Below are 25,235 nucleotides of genomic sequence, written 5' to 3' on the forward strand. Positions count from 1 at the left end.
GATATCTTGTTGATTGAAAATTGAAAGATGCACAAGTGAAACCCCGAGTGATGTCACCACCGAACAAGGCTGTTCATAGTCATATTATAAGTTACAACAGGACGGTGATCTCCCCTTCTTAGTTTAAAAATGCAAGCGGCTTGAACTGCAACTTCTTGCGGGTCTTTCTTATGAATCTCGAGCATTTTCTCATAAAAGGGCCACGCCTTCTGTAAAAAAAAACTTTGGATATATTTATATTCTCATGTCACAAATTGATTTCGAATGAGTATACGCTATAAATTCAGATTTGTTGGAAAAGGGTTAAACATATTTATAAAAGAAATGAAAATGTATTTCCTTAAGCCAGATAAAGTGCGCATAAAGGAGAAAAGTTGATTAAAACTTGATATGTTCTAAATGGTTCAAACTGTAAGGTACAATTTAGGAATGCATCATGCATCTGTTCCTGTTGAACAGATGCATGATCGTTTCTGGGGTCGAGGGCCATTGCAAATGCAAGCTTTTCGCCAAGTGACTATACCGTACTTTCTGAGACCGATGTTGCGAGAGTAAAGGTATTTCTGTTTAATCTTCTGTTTTTAATTGATTTATGTTTATATGTTATTTATTGCCCCCTCCCCGTTAAAAATCTTCCGACTTTGTTTCAAATTTAGGAAAAAGTAACTTTGAAGAAATAAAATTCCTGTGCCAATAGCTTGGCCTATCCCTTTTCTCTCTGCGTGTACTACATTTATATCGGAAAGAAAACGAAGGAACTTTAAAAGCAATGACAACATTTCAACCATCTGAAGTAGTTTTGTACCAAAGAATATCATAGTGGTACAACTATCTTATTTTAGATTTTAACATCTCTAACTATAACAAAATATGACGATTCCCATTTCATGACTTATGTCAGTCTTCCCTGACAAATGTTACGAAAATGCAGGAAAATAAAACTGTTTCTCTGAGATTATAAGAGAAGAATATGTCATGATAGTCCAGGATAGAAGAGGCGTAACCTTTTTTTTATATATACAATATTTTTTTATGTTTTTTTGTCAATTCGAGGGTGCTGATTACGAATCTGAATGATGCCACTCGTGTAACCTTGAGCATTTTCTGCAAATTGGCAAAATCCAATATGGCCGCCAAAATATGCAAATATATTATATTATAATATTACCCATAAAAATCCTAAAATTGTCCGCACATTAGCTACGAAATGCATGAAATTGTGTGGCAGGAGTGAGATACTCTCTGAAAAAATAATTTTTGACAAAATATTTATTTTCCTGATATTCAAAATGGCCGCCATAGTCCATTGTATACTCTATTATGTACAATACATGTATGAATAGGGAAAAATAGCTTTCACAAAAGTGAGTACTAAACTGCAAAAAAAAATCGCGATGTATGAACGAAGTGATATATGGAAATCATTATACTAACGAGATATATCATTTATTATATCATAAATGGGAAGATTTCTGTATTTTGATATCTAAAATGGCCGCCACTGGCCCAAACATTATTGCGTACAATGGCAATGGGGGCCAAAAAAATTCACATGAGTGATCACTAAAATGCATATTATTAAGATTAAACGAGTGGAATACTGACTAAAAACATAATTGTTAACGAAATATATTAATATGCCATGTATTTGATGAGTGTTGTATTTCGATATTCAAAATGGCTGCCAAAGGCCCTAAAAGTATTATGCACAATGGGAAAGAGGGGTAAAGAAATCACAAGAGTGATCACTAAAATGCATTTATTTGTGATGAATTAATGGGATACTTTTTAAAAACATATTTTCTAACGAAATATATCATTCAGGTTTAAAGTTTGTGTTAAATACTGTATTTTTACTTTCAAAATGGCCGCCATAGACATTAACAGTATTATGCACAATGCAAAATGGGAAACCAATATGATTACCATAAATGCAAGTATTAGTGATCTATAAATATATAATTGTTTGAAAGCATAATTTCTATTAAGAGAAATCATTTAATCTGCCAGTTAGGTGAAAAATACTGTTATTGGAAAGTCAAAATGGCCGCTACATGCCCTTTCGATATTAGGCAATATTTAGAGTCAAACAAAGCCAAATTATGTCAAAATTATATGTCCATTGTTACAATGTACATAGTACTTTAAGGACATATGGCAGCCATTTTGGATTTCAAAGTACTTTTTTATACCTCCACAACCAATAGGAAATGTATTTAGTTAGAAATCATGTTTAAGACAATATTTTTACTCGTACATCACAGTCATATGCATTTTATGATTCTCACTCTTGTGAAAATTAGTTTCTCCATTCGCATTGTACATGATAAAATAATATAGGGATTATGGCGGCCATTTTGAATGTCAAAATACAGCATTTATCACATAAATGGCATATTAACAATGATTTTTTTAGTCAGTATTCCACTCGTTTATCTTAATAATATGCATTTTAGTGCTCACTCTTGTCACTTTTTTGCCCCAGCCATTGCCATTGTACATAATACTCTTTATGCCACTGGTGGCCAGTTTGAAAGTTGAAATACAGTATTTATCACCTAAATTACATAAGATATGATATATTTTGTTATAAATCATGTTTTCAGACGACATTTCACTCATACATCACCATTTGGCTAAGCAAAACCAAATTCTGCTAAAATAATTTGTTCCCATTCACATTGTGCATAATATCGAAAGGGTCTGCAGCGGCCATTTTGACTTTCCAATAACAATATTTATCTCCTAACTGGCAGATTAAATGATTTCTCGTAATAGAAATTATGCTTTCAGACAATATTTTACTCATAGATCACTAATACCTGCATTTATGGTGCTCACTCCTGTGAATATTGGTTTCCCACTTTCCATTGAGCATAATACTGTTAATGTCACTGGCTGCCATTTTGAAAGTAAATATACAGTATTTAACACAAACTTTAAACCTGAATGATATATTTCGTTAGAAAATGTTTTTAAACAGTATCCCATTAGTTTATCACATAATATATGCATTTTAGTGATCACTCTTGTGATTTCTTTGCCCCACTTTCTCATTGTGGATAATACTTTTAGGGCCTTTGGCAGCCATTTTGAATATCAAAATACAACATTCATCACATACATGGCATATTAATGATATATTTCGTTAACAATTATGTTTTTAATCAGTGTTCCACTCGTTTAATCTTAATAATATGCATTTCAGTGATCACTCTTGTGATTTTTTTGGCCCCCATTGCCATTGTACGCAATAATGTTTGGGCCAGTGGCGCATTTTAGATATCAAAATACAGAAATGAACCCCTTAATGACATAAGAAATGATATATTTCGTTAGTAATGATGATTTGCATATATTACTTCGTTCATACATCGCAGTTTTTTGCGGTTCATTGCTCATATTTGTGAAAATTAGTTTTCCCTATTCATATTGTACATAATAGAGTATACAATGGACTATGGCGGCCATTTTGAATATCAGGAAAATAAATATTTTGTCAAAAATTATTTTTTCAGAGTGTATTTTACTCCTACCACAAGCTTTCATGCATTCCATAGCCAATGTGCGGACAATTTTAGGATTTTCATGGGTAATTTGCATATTTTGGCGGCCATATTGGATTTTGCCAATTTGCGGAAAATGCTCAAGGTTACACGAGTGGCATCATCCAGATCGTAATCAGCACCCTCTAATTGACAAGAAACCATTAAAAAATATTGTATATATATAAAAAAACAAGGTTTGGTCAAGTTTCTATGGGGCCTATCCTAGACTATGAGTAAGTTGCTAATTCGTCTTCTATCAACTCGGCCACTCATCACATGGTCTATTCTCATTTAGTATAATGCATTTACGTCTATCAAAATTTCGTCTAACAACCATTTGGTCCACTCATCACTCCACTCATCACTTTGTCGAATCTCCATTTCGTCTATGACAATGTCGTCTCATAACCAGTTTTTCTAATATCCATTTCGTTTTCATTCATTTTGCACAATTTAACACTTTGTCCAATTAGACAAATAACTAAATGGTTATTGGACCAACTGATCTATTAGACGAAATGGCGTTTTACTAGATGAAAATAGACCATGTGGTGAATGGACGACTGATGGTAGACCATATGAAAGTACACGAAGTGGCAGTTGGAAGAATTGAAATAAACCATGTCATGTACACGTATAAGTTGGCCGTTCAATCTTTTATGAATATTTTCATACGTCCTCGTGGCAAATAAAGCTTATTATAGTATTCATAAGGTCATATTCATAAGATATATATAAGATCTATGTCGCTGGAGTTGTGGACTTGGTAAAGGACGTAACGCTATTGATTCTCCAATGTTAGATTTAAAATAACTTCTGTAGAGAATTAGATTTTCATGAAAGGCAAAATCCATATCAGCAGGAAGTTGCTAGTATGAATATAAGTAGAGGAAATATTCATTAAGCATAACACTGAAAATTTCATCGAAATCTGATTTTATTAATTAGAAAGTAAAGGTATTTCAAAAATATGCGTATACCAAAAAATTAACATGAGCAGTTTGAAAATGGGGGATAGGGAGACGTTATACCTATCGCTATATTTTGTATCTTAAAGTGATTGGTTAACATTGGTTTGACTTTTAAAAAATCTGAGCTAGAAGGTCACACTTGTAACTGTGTCTGTGATATGTTACAAAGATGAAGCCCAGAAAAAATTGCGTTCGAAAATAATTATTTAGTGCTTCAAAAATTGAAATATAAAGTGACCGGAAACATTATCTTAATTTCATCCTATACACTTATGTGTACTATTTAGGCGTCTATAAGACGCCTATTTACAAAATCGGTGTTTGCCTTGTAGTTTTAGCTTTTCATTCTCAATAATGGTTGTTTTCGGGTTTATTAGTTCTAATACTTGCACTTGTACACATGTTTCTTCTGGCTTTGAGAATTTTTTAAATCGACTGCTCACAAAGTTGAACAATACATTTAATATACAGGATAGTAAATGTTTGCATCTTTCCTCCTATAACGTGATACATTGGTTGACTTCTCATTCAGCATGTAGATTAATCATTTCAATTTATACATTCAAGTCAAGAATATCATTCAACAAAAACGTTTGATGAAATATGTTTTGTTATAAAATACGAAATGATCAGTAAGTGTGTGGTACTATCGACTCTGTTATTCTCGTGTGTTTGACATTTGACTTTAAAATATACATTTTTAAGTCATCGCTTTTTTATGTTTGATTTACAGGCTACAAGATAGACCTATAGAATAAGTCTTGCACTAATGCACTGGTTCGAAAATTGTTATGCTTGGCCGGTTTTGATAAACGAAAATAAATCGTAAGTTATTGAGTGTTTTGTATCATGTGTTGTTCATGCAATTCGTCAGGTCATAAGCATTATGGTAACAAACAGAGGCGGATGGGGGAGGGGGGAGCGGGCATTGCCCCTCTAACCCCTTTTCGCCTATCAAAATGTTCCCCATGTGTAAGTATTCAAAAGATCAATCAGTTTTCTCCGAGAAAGCCCATTGTGGATATGAAACTTACTTTTGTGTATTTTATTCTCAATAGTTATCTTAAAAAAAAAAGTATTTTGAATTTGTAAATAAAGTAGTAAAAGGGACGTTAGATGTTTTATTAAATGGAATTTATTACTACTCTATATTACAGGCAAACTTCCATAGAATTTTAAGAAGCTTTATTTTTTTAATCGAATCATACACTTCTATTGCGTCACAAGAAACAGTCACGCAAACGAAATAGATTCTAAACCGCACGATATGTTCTTGAAAATAACCTGATAGCTTTGTACGATCTGAAGTCACTTATACGTCAGTGTGACTAGACAATATATTAATCAGCTATGCTTGCTAAAAACAAAATCCTCCGACGTACATCAGAGGCTATGACATTTTACAGTCGGCCGAAAGAAGAGGTAAAACATACAGTTAAATGAAAAAAATTCATGAAATCGGCTTTATGAATCGGACTTGACTGACAAGAGCATTTTTTATGTCGAGAGGTTATAATGGCATGAATAAACTTTGAATTGCATTACTGAAAAGAAATAAAGATAAAGAGATTATGCTTTTGAGTAATGATCAATGTCTGATGATAAATAATATTTTCAATGTACAGAAAAATAAGTGGTGGAACCAGGATTTCAAAACTCGGGATGAAAAGGGGGGGGCACTGGCGGCGGAGCAGAGGATTATTTTTGTGTTGGGGGGACGCAACAATAGCTGTCCCCCAAGCACAAAAGATAATCCTTTGCTCCGCCGCCAATGGGGAGGGGGCGGCAAAAGAACATCGGGAGTAAACGCAGAGACATGAAATTCGCTGCCAGTTTCCCAAAATCGAGCGCGAAAAGTTATAAGCACTTTCAAACCATGAACGGGATGGGCATCTAAACAATTAATGCATTTCCAATACATTTTTTTCACTTTTCAGAATCTCGGGGGGGGGGGGGGTAACGATACTGATTTGTGGTGGGGTAAATTATTAGAAAAAATGTTGGTTTGTATGATGGTTCTAATAATGGTATATAATGATATTAGGTGTCGCGTTATTTAAAGTAATTGGCTTATATTGACTTGACTTTTAAAAATATGAGCTAGAAGGTCACACTTGTCACCTGTGTCTGTGATATGTTACAAAATGCCGTCCAGAAAAAAAAATCGTGTCCTGAAATCATTATGTAGTGCTTCAAAAAGTGAAATATAAAGTGACGGGAAACACCATCTTACTTTCATCCAATTTTGTGTTCTATTTAAGCGTCTTCAAAACGCCTAATTACAGAAATTGGATTTTGCCTTGTATTTTTAGCTTTTCATTCTCAATAATGGTTGGGTTTTTTTTTAGTTCTAATACATGGAATTGCACACATGTTTCATCTTGGTTTGAGAATATTTAAATCGGCTGCTAAGAAAGTTAGATAATAACCTTTAAAATATAAAGAACGCTTTCTTTTATATAGGCCTACATACAAGGTGCGTGCTCGATCGTGTGGGGTGCGTGTGTGTGTGAGAGAGAAAAAGTGTGTGATAATACAGGTTCCTTTGTGTGTGTGTGCGCGCGTGAACAGAATGACAGAGGGAGGGGGTGTGTGTGCGTATGTGTTTGAGAGAGAGAAAAAGAGTGTGATAATATAGGTTCTTTCGTGTGTGTGTGTGTGCGCGCGTGAACAGAGAGACAGAGGGAGATGGTGCGTGTGTGTGTGTGTGAGAGAGAGAAAAAGTGTGTGTTAATATTGGTTCCTTCGTGTGTGTGTGCGCGCGTGCTGGACTGAGACTGAAGATTTATGTGGGTGAATGAAAGAGAGGGAGAAATATAGAAAAAAAAAAGCTGGCGCCTCCGTGCACTCCTCATTAACCCCCCCCCCCCACACACACACACATTAAATTTGGTTTTTGATTCTATTATTCCGTTGAAGAATTTCTGAAACATCTTGAGCAGAGTACTTCAGCATGTCTATGGTAAATCGATCTTAACATATTTTGTGTAAGACCAAAAAATGGCTGGTATATTCCCATCCCAGGCGATGGAGAAAATGCAACATTAAAGAGAAATCCAGTAGTTGCAGTAAACACTGATTTCATGAGAAAGTCTGTAAAATAAGGCTTAATTTTCAGTATATCATCGAGGATCTAGATCTGGTACAGTTACAAAAACTGAACTTTGTGAAATCTTGAGATCTACGCTGAAAAATGTTCAGACTGAAGATCCCCAACACAGATAAGCGCACGTGTGACAGTGTATAATTATTGCTTTGAATGTCGGGCCCGACGCTCTACCCGAATCCTGTGCTTATTTGCTGATTTCTCAGCAATTACACAATTTCTTCCAGAATCCTTTGGCACGTACGTTTTATTTAAACAAACAGACACTTTGGTTGTCATTTCACTGCATTCTGTACGAACTCATTTTGATATCGTCACCACAACTAGCGTTTACCTTTAATTATCATTCATTAATCGTTATCATTCACCACCAGAGGCCAGCGTGTGGATGCAGCAGGAACAGTCATTCTTGATTCTCTTCAGTGATCTTGAGAGCGCACTGACCATCTCAATGAATTAAATACCACTTAGGCCTTTAATGCCTTCCAAGGACTCGATCCGGCTTACATCAAGGCCTCATCTCCCCTACTAGTAAACCGACGACTTTTTAAGAAATTGGCAAGACTGGCCAAACTCTTAAAGGACAAGTCCACCCCGACAAAAACTTGATTTGAATAGAAAGAGAAAAATTCGACAAGCATAACACTGAAAATTTCATCAAAATCGGATGTAAAATAAAGTATATGACATTTTAAAGTTTTGCTTCATTTCACAAAACAGTTATATGCACATCAGTCTTGGTCGGTATGCAAATGAGGGAACTGATGACATCACTCACTCATTATTTCTTTTGTATTTTATTATATGAAATATGAAATATTTTGATTTTCTCGTCATTGTCATGTGAAATAAAGTTTAATTCCTCCCTGAACACGTGGAATTCTATTATTTTAACATTTTGTGCTTCAGGCAAGGAGGTCCTAATCATCAAATTCGTGAAAATTGAAATATTATATAATTCAAACAATAAAAAACAAAAGAAATAGTGAGTGAGTGACATCATCGACTCTCTCATTTGGATGTAACTGGCTCGTTCATATAACTATTTTGTGAAAAATAAGCGAAACTTTGAACTGTCATAACTCTCTTATTTCACATCCGATTTTGATGAAATTTTCAGCATTGTGCTTGTCTGATTTTCTCTATTTATTCAAATCAACATTTTTCTGAGGTGGACTTGACCTTTAATAATCGTAAACATGACGTCACAGCTTTACGATGTCTTGATATTCATGGTGGTGGTAATTCAGATTGAGACGTGTAATCGTAATGAATTATGTATTTGCCTGTACATGTGGCCACCTCATAATACGGCGTACTGGTGTTGAGACTTACACAAAAATGAGATTGTTTATTTGTGTATAATAACAATTATGACAGCGATACGACGTCTTCAAATGTATACTAGTATGTCTTCGTTTCATTTTATTTTCATTTAGTGATTTATTCAAGTCCATTTTAATACAAAAGTCATTGAGCATATGAAAACGATAAAAACCCAAAAGGAAAGAAAAATAAATTAAATACATGGATACGATGAGAAAGCTAAGATTGTACAAGGCTATTTACAGTATTATGCATAATAATGAGCATGAAATGGGAAGCTGCAAAATAACAAAGCAAATGTCCTGTCGAGGCAGTCCCCTATGTAAAGTAAAAAATAAAAATAAATTCAAGGCTTGTACTAATGAAATATATTTACATATACATGTGATGGGATGAATCAATGAAGATGTTGACTGGTTGAAAGGAAGTTTTAAAGCTTAGATTTCAAGGAATCTGAATATGAAATTACATTGTCTTGGATAAATTCCTTGTTCAATATTTATGGAAACATTCAAAAGGCAAAAAAGCGATGGCTTAAAGATGACTTTACGATACCCCCTTTTTAGCATTTTCCCCATTCATCAAAGATGATCACATTTTTAATTTTTATGTACATTGTCTATTCAGAAGCTAGTTGTTAATGCATCTTGGTGTAGGGAAAACTGCCTCAACACCCCCCCCCCCGTTTATGGCCATGGACCACACAGCAAAAATTATGCATGGTGTTAAGCGTTGTATACATAGAGGACCACACCAGTTATTTTACACCGGTGTTAAATTGGTGATGACAGTTTTACATCTATAGGTGTTATTACAACACTTTTTGTTTTTACATTTACCCTCTTTGGTGTTATGTTTAATCTCTAGGGTGTAATTTTAACACCTCAGGATGTGGTCCTCTATTAACACCAATTGGTGTCCGTTTTAACACCGCAGTTTTTACAGTGCATAAGTTAGATGAAGGTAAACTTAAAAAGTGCAGTATAAGTGATCTTTTAAAGGTCAAGTCCACCTTAGAAAAATATTGATTTGAAACAATAGAGAAAAATCAGACAAGCACAATGCTGAAAATTTCATCAAAATCGAATGTAACATAAGAAAGTTATGACATTTCAAAGTTTTGCTTATTTTTTACAAAATATTTGTTTGAACGAGCCAGTTGCATCCAAATGAGAGAGTCGATGATGTCACCCATTCACTATTTCTTTTGTTTTTTTTTGTTTCAATTATACATTATTTAAATTTTTACGAATTTGATGAATAGGACCTCCTTGCCTGAAAAGCACAAAATGTTAAGATAATGGAATTCCACGTGTTCAGGGAGGAATGAAACTTCATTTCACATGACAATGACGAGAAAATCAAAAATATTTCATATTTCATATAATAAAATACAAAAGAAATAGTGAGTGAGTGATGTCATCAGTTCCCTCATTTGCATACCGACCGAGATGTGCACATAACTGTTTCGTGAAATGAAGCGAAACTTTAAAATGTCGTAACTTTCTTATTTTACATCCGATTTTGATGAAATTTTCAGTGTTATGCTTGTAGAATTTTTCTCTTTTTACTTAAATCAAGCTTTTTTTGGGGTGGACTTGTCCTTTAATAAGAGTAAGAAACTATTTCCATTTAAAGAGCATCTCGATCCGATAAAGACACTGACAAAAATGGTTTTATATCTTTCTCAAAAGATGAAGAGCAAATATATATTTTTGTTCCTTGTCAGCATTGCCAGTCATGTAAGCATTGCAAAGAAAATAATTCATTTGCTAGAAGGCCTGCCTGACATCCGGAATTAAGCCGATTACTAGGGATTAGGACTTGTTTTTCGTTTGGTAATCAATAGAATATAGCGTGACTATAAGAATTCAAACATTTAAATCTTCTTTGTAGAACAAGAAGAATTGAAATCAAGAAAGCTTTCATATGTTAAGGAATTAAGGCGCCGAAGCTATATGTATTTCTGTGTAAACAAGTAAATTAAAAGCCCATTTGATGATCCATATACTCGTCTCTTCTCGTGTATAGTCTTGACTCTTTACTATAACTATATAACCGACAAAAAATGATAGAACCATTACAGAAGATTCTTAGTTGGCTGAGCACAGGCCAATTGCAGAGTATCATGGTTTAAATTTCCAATAGTGGGATGGGTAATCCGATTAGGTTACCAAGATAGAAATTTGACTATTATACTTTTCCTATCTCGGGTGCCTCTTGTGTATATGAAAGTGGAAGCACAACGTCGAATTTGTCAGACTGAACCTTGGGTTGTTTCAGCAGGATCCGCCGTTGAAGTTCTCACAGCAGAGGTAAGTAAGCCCTTCATAACTCTGAATCTTATCACAGTAATGTGGTTTCTCGATCTATGTGACCATGTTTCCCTTTTTTAGTATGCCTACAAACGAAAAAAATATAAAAATGAAGCGTATGAAAGTTTAATTTATTGCCTCCCACAGTTTGGGGGTGATCTTGCAAGTGTTAGTTGTAAGAAAACGACACCTAGATAAAATGAGAAATCTCGTCAGCCATTTTAGCTTCTGCTAAGTGAAGGTAAAGATCAGAAAGTTTGGGAAATAAATTAGTTAATAGTACTAAAATGAATCATCATTTTAAAGTGATGAATCGTTCAAAATCGGAACATGACGAAATCAATTCCTATACACTTAAACACGAAATACTGATTTTGGACAGTGATACACGCAAGAATGAACAAGAGACCATCCGGTTCTAAATGACGTAGGCCAGTCACGCCCAGCAGCCATGCCCTACCGGAAAGCTCAGGGGATCTGCTACCTGCAGTAGAGAAACTACCGCATACATTCGTAATTCCGAAGCTTCGTTATTCCAAAGGTTCGGATATTCCGAAGGTTCGATATTCCGAATGTACGTATTTCCGAAGGTTCGTAATTCCGAAGGATCGTTAGTCCGAAAACGAAATGAGGTTCGTAATTCCGAAGGTTCGTTAATTCGAAAATGAAGTGAGGTTGGTAATTCCGAAGGTTCGTTAATCCGAAAACTATATTGATTAATGAACCTTATTTCGTTTTTCGGACTAACGAACCTTCGGAACAACGAATCTTATTTCGTTTTCGGATTAACGAATCTTCGGAACATCGGACCTTCGTTAATTCGAAAATGAAGTGAGGTTGGTAATTCCGGAGGTTCGTTAATCCGAAAACTAAAGGATTAATGAACCTTATTTCGTTTTTCGGACTAACGAACCTTCGGAACAACGAACCTTATTTCGTTTTCGGATTAACGAATCTTCGGAACATCGGACCTTCGTTAATTCGAAAATGAAGTAAGGTTGGTAATTCCGGAGGTTCGTTAATCCGAAAACTAAAGGATTAATGAACCTTATTTCGTTTTTCGGACTAACGAACCTTCGGAACAACGAACCTTATTTCGTTTTCGGTTTATCGAACCTCGAGAATAACACCACAAATGTTCGGATTAACGAACCCTTTTACGTTTTCGGATTAACGAACATCGAGTATTAGGCAATTTACGTGTTTCGGAAATAGGAAGTGTAACCGAAACTACTAAATGCAAAGATTGATAAACTGAACAGTCAATCTCTTCGATATTTTAGAAAGCAAAATAGCTACGAAGGTGTAAGAGAAAGTAAGCTGCACAGCTTTGCAGAGTCCTTAAACTTTCTAAAGAGATTGAAGAAGGGAAGGGTAGAAATACACAGAATCCAAAACAAATTGGAAGAGGAAAGATTGAATCGTGAAAAGGAGATAGACAGAATTTCATCTTATATTTCCAGGTAGAATTTTGTTATAATGGGGATCCCGGAGCTCACAGTGAGGAGGATACAGACAAAGTGGTGAGAGAATTATATCGGAGAAGCCTGATTTCATGGAAGAAAGAGGAAAACAGGAGTCGGTGGCGGGGGGGGGGGGGGGACAAGAGCCAAACCTTTCCCGGTCATGTCATGGTATGAACAGGCCGTAATGAGGCGACTTTTTTTAGAGGGCCAGATATTGCGTAACGGGCGAAATTTATCTTCGAGCAAAAATTTTGACCTTTTTGATACAAAAATCAAATTTTGTGATAGATTTTGACATGATATCCAGAAAATAATATATTTTACTCTTTTCTCTTTCAATCCCTTTTTTGTGGTCTGTACGCCACTGTGAACAGGATTCTTTGGGAAGTAGCTTTAAGAGAGAAAAAAAACACCTTTTCATGAGAATCTAACTTTGAGATATTTTTGACATTATATTCAGTAAATAAAATGACATCCTTCACTTTCCCTTTGCGTTTCTTTCCTCCCTTTTTTTTGTTGTTCTTGTTCGTAGAACTTTTGGGGCCAATGACCCAACCCTTCTATACTCATATACGGCACTGCTGTGCGTTTGGGGTCCGGGGCGGAGCACCCGGAACTTCTTGATATCAAAGCCATTTAAACCTCGCAGATTGCCGCTATTTTAATCAAATCGCGGGTATATAGCTTTTACACAACACATTTATTCAACCCAGGTGCGTAATGAACCAAATATTTTGAGGGGCAAAACATAAAGCAATGTGGGAAAATATATCGTTAAAAGTCGCCTGTGTGCAAAGCGAGCTGGAAAAAAATGCTTGTTGAAATTAAATTCTACTTATGATTGTGATAGATTTTCCATTATATTCAGAAATATTTTTTTGTTTCCATTCATTTCATTATACGTTGTCTCCTATAATTTATTTTATTTCTTCTTGTCTAATTCCAATCTACCTTCGTTTCCCGCTATTGTTTGCCATTTTGTCATCTTTTTATACATTTCCCATCATGCTTTTGCATCACATAAGCCTATTCCGGAATGATTTGTTTTTTCTCACATGTTCTTCTTTCCTACCTTTTCCCGCTTTTTCTTCCTTTTCCATTTACAAAAGAATCTTTGTTTTCTTTTCCCTTTCCTTTTCCTCCTTTCCTTTTTTCTTTCATTCCGCTTTCCCTTTATTTCTTTCTCCCGCCCTTTTTCTTTTTCCCGTTTTTTTATTTTCCCGGTGAAATGCGCCAATTGACGCAATCTCGCTCCTTCGCCACACCTCCTATGGTTTCCATTGGTTGAGTGATATGAGAGAGCTATAAAATCGCGTTCCTAATTGGATATTGATTTAAAAAATAGGTGTGTCTTACAGAGATAAAATGATGATAAAATTGCTTTCAGAATACCAATTCAGAGAGATTTTCAGGGTATTTATTTCTCTGATTTTAACGGAGATAAAGATAAATTGGATCTCCGAATACCACCCCTGGTCATCATCGAGAGGGAGGACGAGGGAAGGAAAGAGACGAGAGATACAAGTAGAAATACCAACGCGAAAAAGGAGTCTGGAGATAATCGAGCAATGGGTAATGTTCAGCAATTAACGGAGGAAGGAATGAAAGCAAAGGCAAATGTGAATATGACTCATCTCGGAGAGATCAAGGGAAGAAAATAACAAGGAAAGCGAACAAAAACTCAGAGGATTTTGATCGATGATGAAACAGGTAAAGATAATACCCCACATAAATAGAAGATTAAGAATAATAACGTTTACGTTGATGATTATATGATTTCAGTGATGGTAAACTCTTTTTGATAACCTGCCGGATGAAAAGAAATCATTTCTGATTTGGAGAAACTGAGAGTATTTAATTCTTTTGAATATCTGTTGACATCTGTTAAGCAGAAATTATTTTGCAAAATCTCAATGGAGAGAATGATAGTTTTGTCAACTTAGGAGAAAAAAAATCAGAGAAGTGCAGGTGTTTTATAGATTGTTAACATTAATTCGCAAAACAGAAAGAGATAAAGAGTAACATCGGGGTCCCGTAACACAAAGGTTAGCGATTGATCCTCCGCTTGATTTTTACGATTGAATGTACGTTGTAGTCAGTGAAATCAATCGTAGAAAAATGTTCAACGATCATTGCTAAGTTTTGTGTTATGGGCCCAGGAGGATGTTCAGAATCTAAAAATCTATGTAATTTTTTTTTTCTCAGATAACGGAGGCCTATATATACAATATATACAAGAACAATGTTTGTCTATACAGGTTTTCGAAGAAAAAAAAAAGATTTTGTTTAAGATTCTGACAGTATTTTGATCTGTTTGGAAGGTGATTAATGTTTTTTATCTTTATTTCTTCAAACAGTTTTAACGACAGACAAAACAAATCATTAGTTCAAGCGATGATGAAATTAGGATATAATTTTTTTTCATATCTGGGGCCCGTTGCATAAAACTTTTTACCTGAGAAAACTCTGGTAAAATGTGAAAACTATGGTTAGTCTTATTTCTGCAATTGACTTTAACACAGGGCAAAAACTCCGGTAAATACAACCTGAGTTTTCTCAGGTAAAAAGTTTTATGCAACGGGCTCCTGCTGGCAGTGAGCAGAAGTTACTTTGCAAAATCTTATTGAAGAGAATTATAGTAGAGTTGATAACTTTGAAAAGGAAAAAGGGAAGTGGTGTTTTAGAGATTGTTAACATTAATTTACAAGACAAAAAAAGATAAAGAAGAACATCAGGAGGATGTTCAAAATATCAAAATCTATGTTATTTTTTTGTTTTTAGCTATCGCAGGCCTATCGAGTATATACAAGAAGAATGGTTGTTTATACAGGTTTTGAAAAAAAAGGATGAGAAAAATTTACTATGTCGGGGAATCTTAGATTATTTTTAATTGTTTGGAAGGTGATAAGTGTTTTTTAAGCAACTTTAACACAAAAAAAAGATTATTATTTCAAGCGATGATAACATTAGGAAATTACTATTTGGAATATCTGTTGGCAATGAGCAGAAGTTTTATTTTGCAAAATCTCACTGAAGAGAATGATAGTAGAGTTTATAACTTTGACATGTTTGAAAAAGCCTAGGAGAGAAGTGCATGATATTAATTCACAAAACAAAAAGAAATAAAGAGGGATATCAGGAGTATGTTTGAAAAAAAAATATCTATGTAAAATCATTTCAGATAATACAGGCCTATATCAAGATTAAGAGAAGAATGTTTGTTTATACTAGTTTTGAAAAGAAAAAGATTTGATACAGTCGGAGAATCTGAGAGTATTTTGATCTGTTTCGAGGTGATACTTGTTCTTTTAAACAAGTCTAAACTACAAAAAAAAACATCATTTGAAGTGATGTTGAAATAGGGAAATTGCCAGGATTACCAACATTCCAAAAGTTTGAACACTAAGGACAGCTTTTACTAACTAGAAGTGAAAAAAAGGTTTATCAGATAAGGTCTTGTTTATTTATCTATCGTTTTCGTTAGTGTGCATATACTGATATACTTATCATGAGTGCATCTAACTTATATGAGATGTTACTTTTGGATTAACTCAAACTGGAATAAATTCAGGATAACCTTCTGTTGACGATTTCAGAATTTAATGATATCTTTTAATGATCTAGACTAACGAAATATCATCAATGAAAGCTTTGACAAAAATGGTCGTTAAGTAAAACTTACAAAAGATTGCTATCAGTGTGCTGTGAACATGTATAGGGGTAACGGAGTAACAAGAAATTCGTTTAACATGTTTAAGTTTGTAGATCCTTGAAAAATTGGCGTGTTTGTTTGTTTTTCTGCACATGTCATTATGTTTCACTGTTCATCCAGTAATAGAAATGTTTTAAACGTTTTGCTAACGTAACTTCCACTTAAATTTGTTTGTCGGTCCACTTATTTGTTTGTGGGTATGCAGGGCTCTATTGGTAGGAATCAACATAACTATAGTAATCTCGATGTAAATTCGCATGTCACGAGACATGCTGGTTGCATTCAAGTGGTTTGCATTTTCTATTGGGAAACAATTGGCGGGATTATTTTATTTCATTTCCTTTAACTTAACGAAGAATGTATAATCACACAATATAGAACATTCAGCGGTATATCAGCGGTTCATCGATCTCCTTTTCTCTGAAAAAAATGAAAGCCAGTTATTGTGTGTGCATGCATCTATTGCAAAATACTGAACAAAATATTTCGTTTGTGTACAATTAATGTTACACTTCAATACTAAGATACAAATATTCCAATCCTTTGGTAAAAAGTTGAATCTATTTTATACAAGAATCCATAACATTCAATTTTGTGAAATCATTATGTTTCACTGCTCAACCTGTTATAGAAATATTTCAAACGTTCGCTGACTCATATTTTAGTTGATCTGATCGTATGCATGGTAGTTGTAGTTGTGAACTCGCAATTTTGACATATTAGTGGAGCGGTTATGTGACAAAAACGGCCAAGATGCTCGGAGCTGGCAGAAAGTGTGAAATTTACAGAGGTATTTTTGGACGCTGATTTAAAAAATTGCCGGCCCCAGCGGCGATTTGAACATTGGGTCGGCCGCCATTTTGAAATCCAAGATGGCCGCTATGAAAAATCATTAAATATCATTTTCTTGAGTTTTACGTGGCATGTGACACTGAAATTTGTCATATAGGGGAGTTTTGAGGCGCTGATTTCAAATATTGCCGGTCCCCAGCAAGTTGAAATTTTGGTGTGTGGCAAAATGGCCGCCATCATGAAATCCAAGATGGCTGCCATGATTTTATTATTGCAATAATTAACGGTCGATTCAAGCAATCTGGTAATTGGTCGGCGGAAAAATTGCCGTCATCTTGAATTCCAAGCTGGCTGGCATAAAATTATTTGAGTTTTATATGATCTGTGGTTTGCACTGACATATAGACCTAGTGTGGGGTGCTTATTTCAATATTGCTGGCCTCAGCGATCTGATCCCTGACAGGGTTACTTGGGCCTAATTACAACTGGCAGGCAAATTCTTAATGTTTGATTTTTATATTGCGATTGACAAAAAAATGAATGAATATGATTGTCAATTTACACTGATGTTAGGGAGCGTAACTTTGCTGAACTCCCTTTTTTCAAATTGGGAAGATACATCACCATTTTCGAACTATCTTTACATTGGCGGAAGTAGTAGGGCCATTTTACTTTCTCAAGTGATGAATTTGATCCTGTAAGGTGTAGTCTTCATAAATGGTGATTAATTTTTTTAAATGAGTCGGTCAAGGTACCCTTTTTTGGTCAAATATGGAATGTCAGACATATCCTATCCTTCTATCCACTGGTAGTAAACATTCAACCCTCGAATTTCATCCTTAAACACGAATTTCATCTTAAACACGCGAGTTGATGGGAAATGTTTTAGGCCCGTGAAATCCAATATGGCTGCCATGAAAAAATCAAGTATCCTATAGTGCAGGTACTATTTTGAAATTTGGCATCTTGGGGTATTGAAATTTCCTCCTAGTAATCTGTCCAATAGATATGCTGCAAAATGGCCACCATTTTGAAATCTATAGAGGATCGATTGTCGTGAAAATTTATTAAAATCATTTTCTTGAGTTTTAGATAATTGGAGGCACTGCATTTTAGCAGGCATGCAGGTTGGCCTGCTGGTTTTAGAATATTGCTGCCCCAGAGATTGATCCATCAGGTCAGCTGAAAATGGCCGCCACCTTGAAATCCAAGATGGCCGCGATGAAAAATCATTAAATATCATTTTATTAAGTTCTACATTATCTGTGACACTGTAAATTGGTATTATTAAGCAAAAACTTGTATTATATGTTAATTTCAAATATGGATAGATAATGAAATATATCACCTAACACACTTTATAACTACCATTTTAAATTCCCATATAATCCATCACGACAAAATAGACATGATTAGCTAACCTAGTTCTGAATATTGATTATTGTGGGGAAAAATAAGTACAATAAGTAGCACGAATCAAAAATCATGTATGGTATAACTGATGGCAATCCATTTATTATTGTTATCAATCATTTATATGCTGGGACGGTTGAGAGTGAATCTTATTGATCTCCAGGAATTACTTAGGAACGATTCAATGGATACCCATCTTGTCTTCGACAATGTGGGTATGTTTGCCTCACAACCGGGAGATCAGCGGGAGTTCAAGCACTGACAGCGTCAGACCAAAAGATGGTAGAAGAGGGGAGTTGCTTCTACCCTGTTTGCCGGTCAACGAATTAAAGGGGAGGTTCACCCTGATAAAAAGTTTATCGTTACAAAAACAGAATAGATAATGAAGAAATATTTAAGGTTTGAGGAAATTCCATCAAAAAGTTAAAAGAGCTATTGGAATTTTATTGTGTGACGTCAGATGTAAGCATTTCCCAAATGTATCTCATAGTGAAAAGAAATCAATGAAACGTAGCATCCTAAAAAAAAAGAAAATGTATTTTATCGAACCCTCAGTATATCAACAAACAAATGATTTCACATCCGCTACAGAAAGAAAAAAAATTACCCATCATGAACCATTTATGCATTTTATATCACATAACATATGGGGCAGCTATTCGTACAGTAAATGACGTCACAAATCAAAAACTTAAAATTCTATTTACTTTCTTAATATTTGATGGATCCACCAATATTTCTTTTATATCATATTTTCTTGTGTTTTTCAAAAAACTTTTCTCCAAGGGTGAATTTTCCCTGTTTAAGGGATATATAGCAACGTCCGATGTGGCGTTGTTAAGTTGCTGCCGGGCTTACGATCTACAGGGTATAGGCAAAATAAATTTTCGTAGAATTTCTGTTACTGAATTCTAATTTGATCAATAAAATATGTATTATTATTATTATCATCAATATTAATATCATCACCATATCACTATATAACCATCTGTACTTCAAAGTCTGGAGCAGTTTTTGTATGTCAATTTTTAATAAATATTGCAATTATTGCAGCAATATTCTAAAACCAGCAGGTCAAAAACCTGCCTTTATGTCTAAAACGCAGTGCCTCAAATTATTTAAAACTTAAGAAAATGACTTTAATGATTTTTTTATAACAGTCGATCCTCTCTAGATTTCAAGACAGTAGCCATTTTGCAGCATATCTATTGGACGGATTACTGGGGGCAATTTGGAAACCCTATTGGAATTCAAAATAGCATCCAGGGGCGGATCCAGCCTTCGCCAATAGGGAGGGGGTGGAAATTTTTTTCAGCCATATTTTTCCCGATCGGCCGCTCGAAGATGAATTTTCGGTTTCTTTGAAGAGGTAGTCCTAATAGCTACTTTTTAGCTTTATTCTTAATAATCAACATAAATTTATAATATCATAATCCTTATTTATATAATGCGAGTGCGAAGCGCGAGCTAATTTTTTTGGAAATCTTGTGTATTTTTCCTTAAATTTGAACATTCTTGACAATTTTTGTCATCTTTAAAAAGATGTGAGAATAGGTACTTTTTTAAACATTGCATGCAGTTGGCCATGAAGACGTTGAATATTTTAAAAATCAAATAATGCGAGCGCGAAGCGCGAGCTGAAATTTTTTGACACTTTTGCCCGAAGAATGGAAATTCTAATCAGTTTTTGTAACATAAACAGAATAGGTATATAACTAAAAAAAAATAATGCGAGCGCAAAGCACCATCGGAAAATTTCAAGATTTAGACCTAATGAGAGAAACTCATGTTTTGTAAATCATGAAAAGGATGACTAATTGGGGATCTTCCTTATATTAATAAAACGAGTGCAAAGCGCGAGCAGAAAATTTTCATATGCGTTTTGATCTGATCGAAGAGGTACCTGTTGAGGATTGCCACTTAGCCATGGAGACTTTACATATTTCAGCAATCAAATCATGCGAGCTGAAAAAAGTTTGACATTCCTACATAAAGAATGGAAAATTTTAATCAATGTTTATAATCGTGAACAAAATAGCTATGTAACTAAACAATTTTTGACGCGAGCGCGAAGCGTGAGCGCAAAAAATCTAGATTTAGACCTAAAATCGGGACACTCTGCTTATGTTTTGTAAATCATGAAAATAATCAATAATAGGGGATCTTTCTCTCTTAATAATGAGAGCACAAAGCACGAGCAGAATTTTTTTTGATATTGTGGTCTGACACTCCTTAGGATATGTCATTGTATGAAAATGAAGGCTGTGGATTTCTCTTGCTAAGCCCGAGATGAACCAAAAGGGACAATTATTGAATTAATATCTTATTCATTCATGCCTAATGAGGGAGCGATTTGATGATGGCGTGAAAACTGGACATTTCAATCACTTTTGTAATTATAACTAGGATGCATCAGTTAATATTAGCCATTAATGCGAACGCAAATTGTGAGCCTAATTTTTTTATACACTGTCATGAAAAGGATATTTTAGGTAGTCTGTTGTATAATCGAGACATTAGTGAACCCCCTCTCATTTCCATATATGCTCTATCATACTGTTGCCTTTTTGTTTGTTTTACGAAGTAAGAATGGCCTTCTGTAAAATTGAACTTGATTTGTTTTACTTTATATTACTTTGTATTATGTTTTGAATGGAAATGAAATAAAAAGAATTGAATTGAACTCGCCAATCAAAATGCGAACGCAGCGCTAGCTGATACGTTTTGACAATCAGACCTGAAAAGGGATATTTTGAAAACTTATGGAATACACGAAAATAGTAGGAACCTGATAAATCAATATTTGCGAGCACGCAGCGCGAGCAAAAAACGATTATATTCAGACCATAAAACTGACAGAGCACTTTTAAAAAATCTATTCGTAAATCACATAAAATAATGATAGTTCGATTTTCGAGATGAAATATGTTTTGCATATTATATATTGACATTTAAACTCCATATTAAAAAATATATGTAAGTCACCTAAAATTCAATGCGAGCGCGAAGCGCGAGCGTTTATTTAGTGACATGAAAAATTTTCTTGATTATTTTCCAAATCTTCCCCTCATCTTTTATTTACTCGTCTTCTTCCTTTTCTTTTTGTTTTCCCCTTCTTTTTTCCTCTCTCTTTCCTTCTTTTTCTTTTTTCTTTCATTCCCCTTTTTTCTTTTGGTTGCTCCGCAAATAGGGGGGGGGGCGGTTCCTCGGCCTCTTTTTCTCTCTCCAGCTCTCTCATTCTTTTTTTTTCTTCTTCAAGAGATATGGTTAAAATTCTAGGTATTGTCTTTTCATTTAATCCTGATGTTGCTAAAGAAATTATTTATAAAGAATTATTAAGCAAAATTAAAAAGTTATTAAATTGATGGAAACAAAGAGATCTAAGAAATTGAAGAAATTCGTTTCGACTTTTCATGGCGAGGAAAAGAAAAATGAAAAGAAACACATTGTATCTCGGTTATAAACAAGGGGGAATAAAAATGCTCTTTAAACTCTTTGTAATCATGGTAATGGTACAGAGAGTGATGTGGGTCAAAAGACTGATAAACATGATAAATGGTGATTAGAAAGTGAAATGACCATTAGGTGCTATACTTTAATTTTTTACTGTAATTTTAAACTGATATGATCAATACTAAAAAACCAAAGTACTACCAGGAAATGTTAAGTATTATTTGGTTTGATATAACTTTGTTCTTCAAACAGGACATAAGGGATAAAACAAATGATTTTTTTCAATAACAGGTATGTTAAAAATGTAGGAAAGGCATATTTTCAAGAAAATATTTTCTTAAAAAACACATACAAATTGCACATATTGTATATGAACATGGTGAACTTAAATCAAATACTTATTTTGGATCTATGGGTCTAAATGACGACGAAATAGTAACAATTAATGAAATATTTGCACATGTTCCTGTGGAATGGAAAGTTGAATTTAAAAAAATAATACTTTAGTTGATGATTTGAAGATCAAGAGAGTTTCAATATAAAGTATTATATAATATTATCTTTGTTAACCACCATTTATATAGGCATCTATTTATATCTAGTAATGAATGTTCTTTTTGCGGTAAAGATGAAGAAACTTATAGACATATATTTTATGAATGTGAAATGGTTAAAGTATTGTGGAGATTGTGTAGCAATATATTAAAATGTCCGATTCTTAAAAGCTTACAGTGGAAGGATATCCATGTCGGATTAGAAGAGACAACAGAAAATACACAATTATTAAATCATATTATATTACTTATCAAATTTTGTAATATATCACAGAAGGGGAAAACATAAACTACCAACTGCTGAAGAGATACAAGCACAACTTTTTAAAAGTAAAGAAGAAGAAAAGAATATTGCAATAGAGCGAAAAACATTAACACAGCACTATAAAAAGTGGGAACACCTAAAAAGCAATTAATTTAGAAGGATGAGTAAGGGATGGGCTTGACGAGGTCTGCACACGTGCGGGGTTGGCTGGTCTGTCTGTCACTATAAACTGTCCTCTTTTCTTTACTTTGCAAGTTACTTCTTTCCTTCTTTCCATTTTTTCTTTTTTTTCTTTCTTTATTTTTCTTTCTTTCCCCCTCTCTCTCTCTTTCTTTCCTTCTGCTTTTCTTTCGTATTTGTTTTGTATTGTTTTGCTTTTTTGTACTGTCTAATTGTTTTGTGTCTTGTCTCTCTGTGTGTAGGGGGGGGGGGGGTCGGGTGTGAGAGCGATTTCGTTCATTTTGTGTGTGTATATGGGCGTGTGTGGGGAGTGAGCACTCGAAACCTTTTCCGTTTTTTGTTATATGATAAATTTCATTCAGTTTCATCAATGTTGAGCAATGAATTTTCTGCAGAACTATTGTATGATTTTGTGAATTTATATTGGTTATAAATGGTTAATGTTTACTCTATATCAATGATAATGCTATGACTTTTTGTACGATTATTTGTATTATGGACAATTATTTGTCTTTTGTGAATAGTGTTTTATTAATATTGATATTGTAATATTTTACAATGTATCATCACTTTGATTTTGAACTGAATGAATAATAAATATTATTATAAAACAAAGACAAACAAAAAATCATGATTTTTGTCTTCTGTTGCAGACATGGCTAATCTGAAGGGGATGCTGCTCCGTGGATGTACTCTCATGTGTCTTTTATTTTCATTCTTCGTCGGGTCTCTTGCTGACGTTCAGACAAGTACAAGTACATTACATCATCATATAAGCACCTCACGAGTGCTTCCTCCAAATACTAGCTTTGATGATAGCCACTTAACAGACGCAGAAAACCGGGAATCTACCGTATATGACTATAGCACTTTTACAACAGTGATGGATGAAGTGACTGTCCATGCTGCTGATAATACCGACGTCTCTATTGAAAGCTGGGCCTGGTATCCGATGACCTGGCCTTGGCATTCGATTCTCCGCCTGAATTCCGCCATAATTGGCATCATCGGTAATGCAGTCGTAATCCTCGTCGTTTTCAATCGTCGGGTCTCCAAGAACTCCACCGACATCTTGATCGGATCTCTGGCAGTGGCTGATCTGTTGTCTTCGATAGCAATCGTCCCCGTCCCTCAGATCAAGTACGTCCCTTCGACATGGCTTGGTGAGGTCTACTGCCGAGTGGTCAACGGTCAGATCTTCATGTGGTTCTTCGTGACCGCATCCATCTTCACCTTGACTGCCATTTCTGTAGAAAGATACGTTGCCGTCATTCACCCGTTCACGTTTCGGCGAATCTTCTCCATTCGACGGACAACAATCTACATCATTATCATCTGGACGATCTGTGTCATCAATTACGCAACCTACTTCTATTTCTTCATCAAGGTGCACGAACCGACCCATAGCTGCCAGGTGCCCAAAGACCCGCCGTCTTTTCGGCTTCTTGGAGGGCTGTCCCAGGTCATCTTCAAATACATGTGTCCTTTGTTCATCATGGTTATCACCCAAGCAATGATCATCATAACCTTGCATCGACAAGCGAAGCGCTTCAGGTCGATGAACGATTCCAAAGTGAAAACCACCCATGCCGAGAAGTCTCACCATGCGAAAGGAAGAGTCATCAGGATGTTGCTATTGGTCGTCATCACGTTCATGGTGTGCTGGTCGCCTAGCCAAATGTCGTTCCTCCTCTACAGCGCACAGATCATTGGTCCTGCCTATCTCTACAGCCCGTTGAATCGTATTTTCACTGTCATGGGCTTCTATAACTCTTGTGCAAACCCAATCATCTACACCATAAGCAATGCCGAATTTAGACTTGCCGTCAAAAGCGTTCTGACGCGTAAAGGTAGCGATACAATCTCGGCTTTCGGAATCAAATCAGAAACAGACAATCCCGATACTGCAATGAGTTCAGTGCACGATACTTAAACACTGAATAATATAGCAGGTAACGAAACTACCAAGAATTTTCATTCCGACGGCATTCCGGCTCAGTCCGCCTCTAGTGTGACGGGGGTTTTAAACTCCCGTCACACTAGAGGCGGAATGAGCCGGAATGCCGTCGGAATGAAAATTCGTGGTACATTCCTGGATATTCGAAGCGCATTCTAAGAATTCTGATTGCATTCT

The 25,235-nt window shown here is 35.0% G+C and overlaps 1 protein-coding gene across 1 annotated transcript; it reads left to right on the top strand.

Annotated features, from left to right (window-relative positions):
• Positions 1-11,198: 11,198 nt before the first annotated feature.
• LOC121426666 (allatostatin-A receptor-like) lies at positions 11,199-25,043 on the top strand. The gene is made up of 2 exons (XM_041623038.1): positions 11,199-11,266; positions 23,755-25,043. The coding sequence occupies exon 2, from the start codon at positions 23,757-23,759 to the stop codon at positions 25,032-25,034; it is 1,278 nt and encodes a 425-aa protein (XP_041478972.1). The 5' UTR covers positions 11,199-11,266; positions 23,755-23,756; the 3' UTR covers positions 25,035-25,043.
• Positions 25,044-25,235: the final 192 nt, after the last annotated feature.

The sequence above is a fragment of the Lytechinus variegatus genome, chromosome 13 (assembly GCF_018143015.1).
Source record: "Lytechinus variegatus isolate NC3 chromosome 13, Lvar_3.0, whole genome shotgun sequence".
NCBI lineage: Eukaryota > Metazoa > Echinodermata > Echinoidea > Temnopleuroida > Toxopneustidae > Lytechinus > Lytechinus variegatus.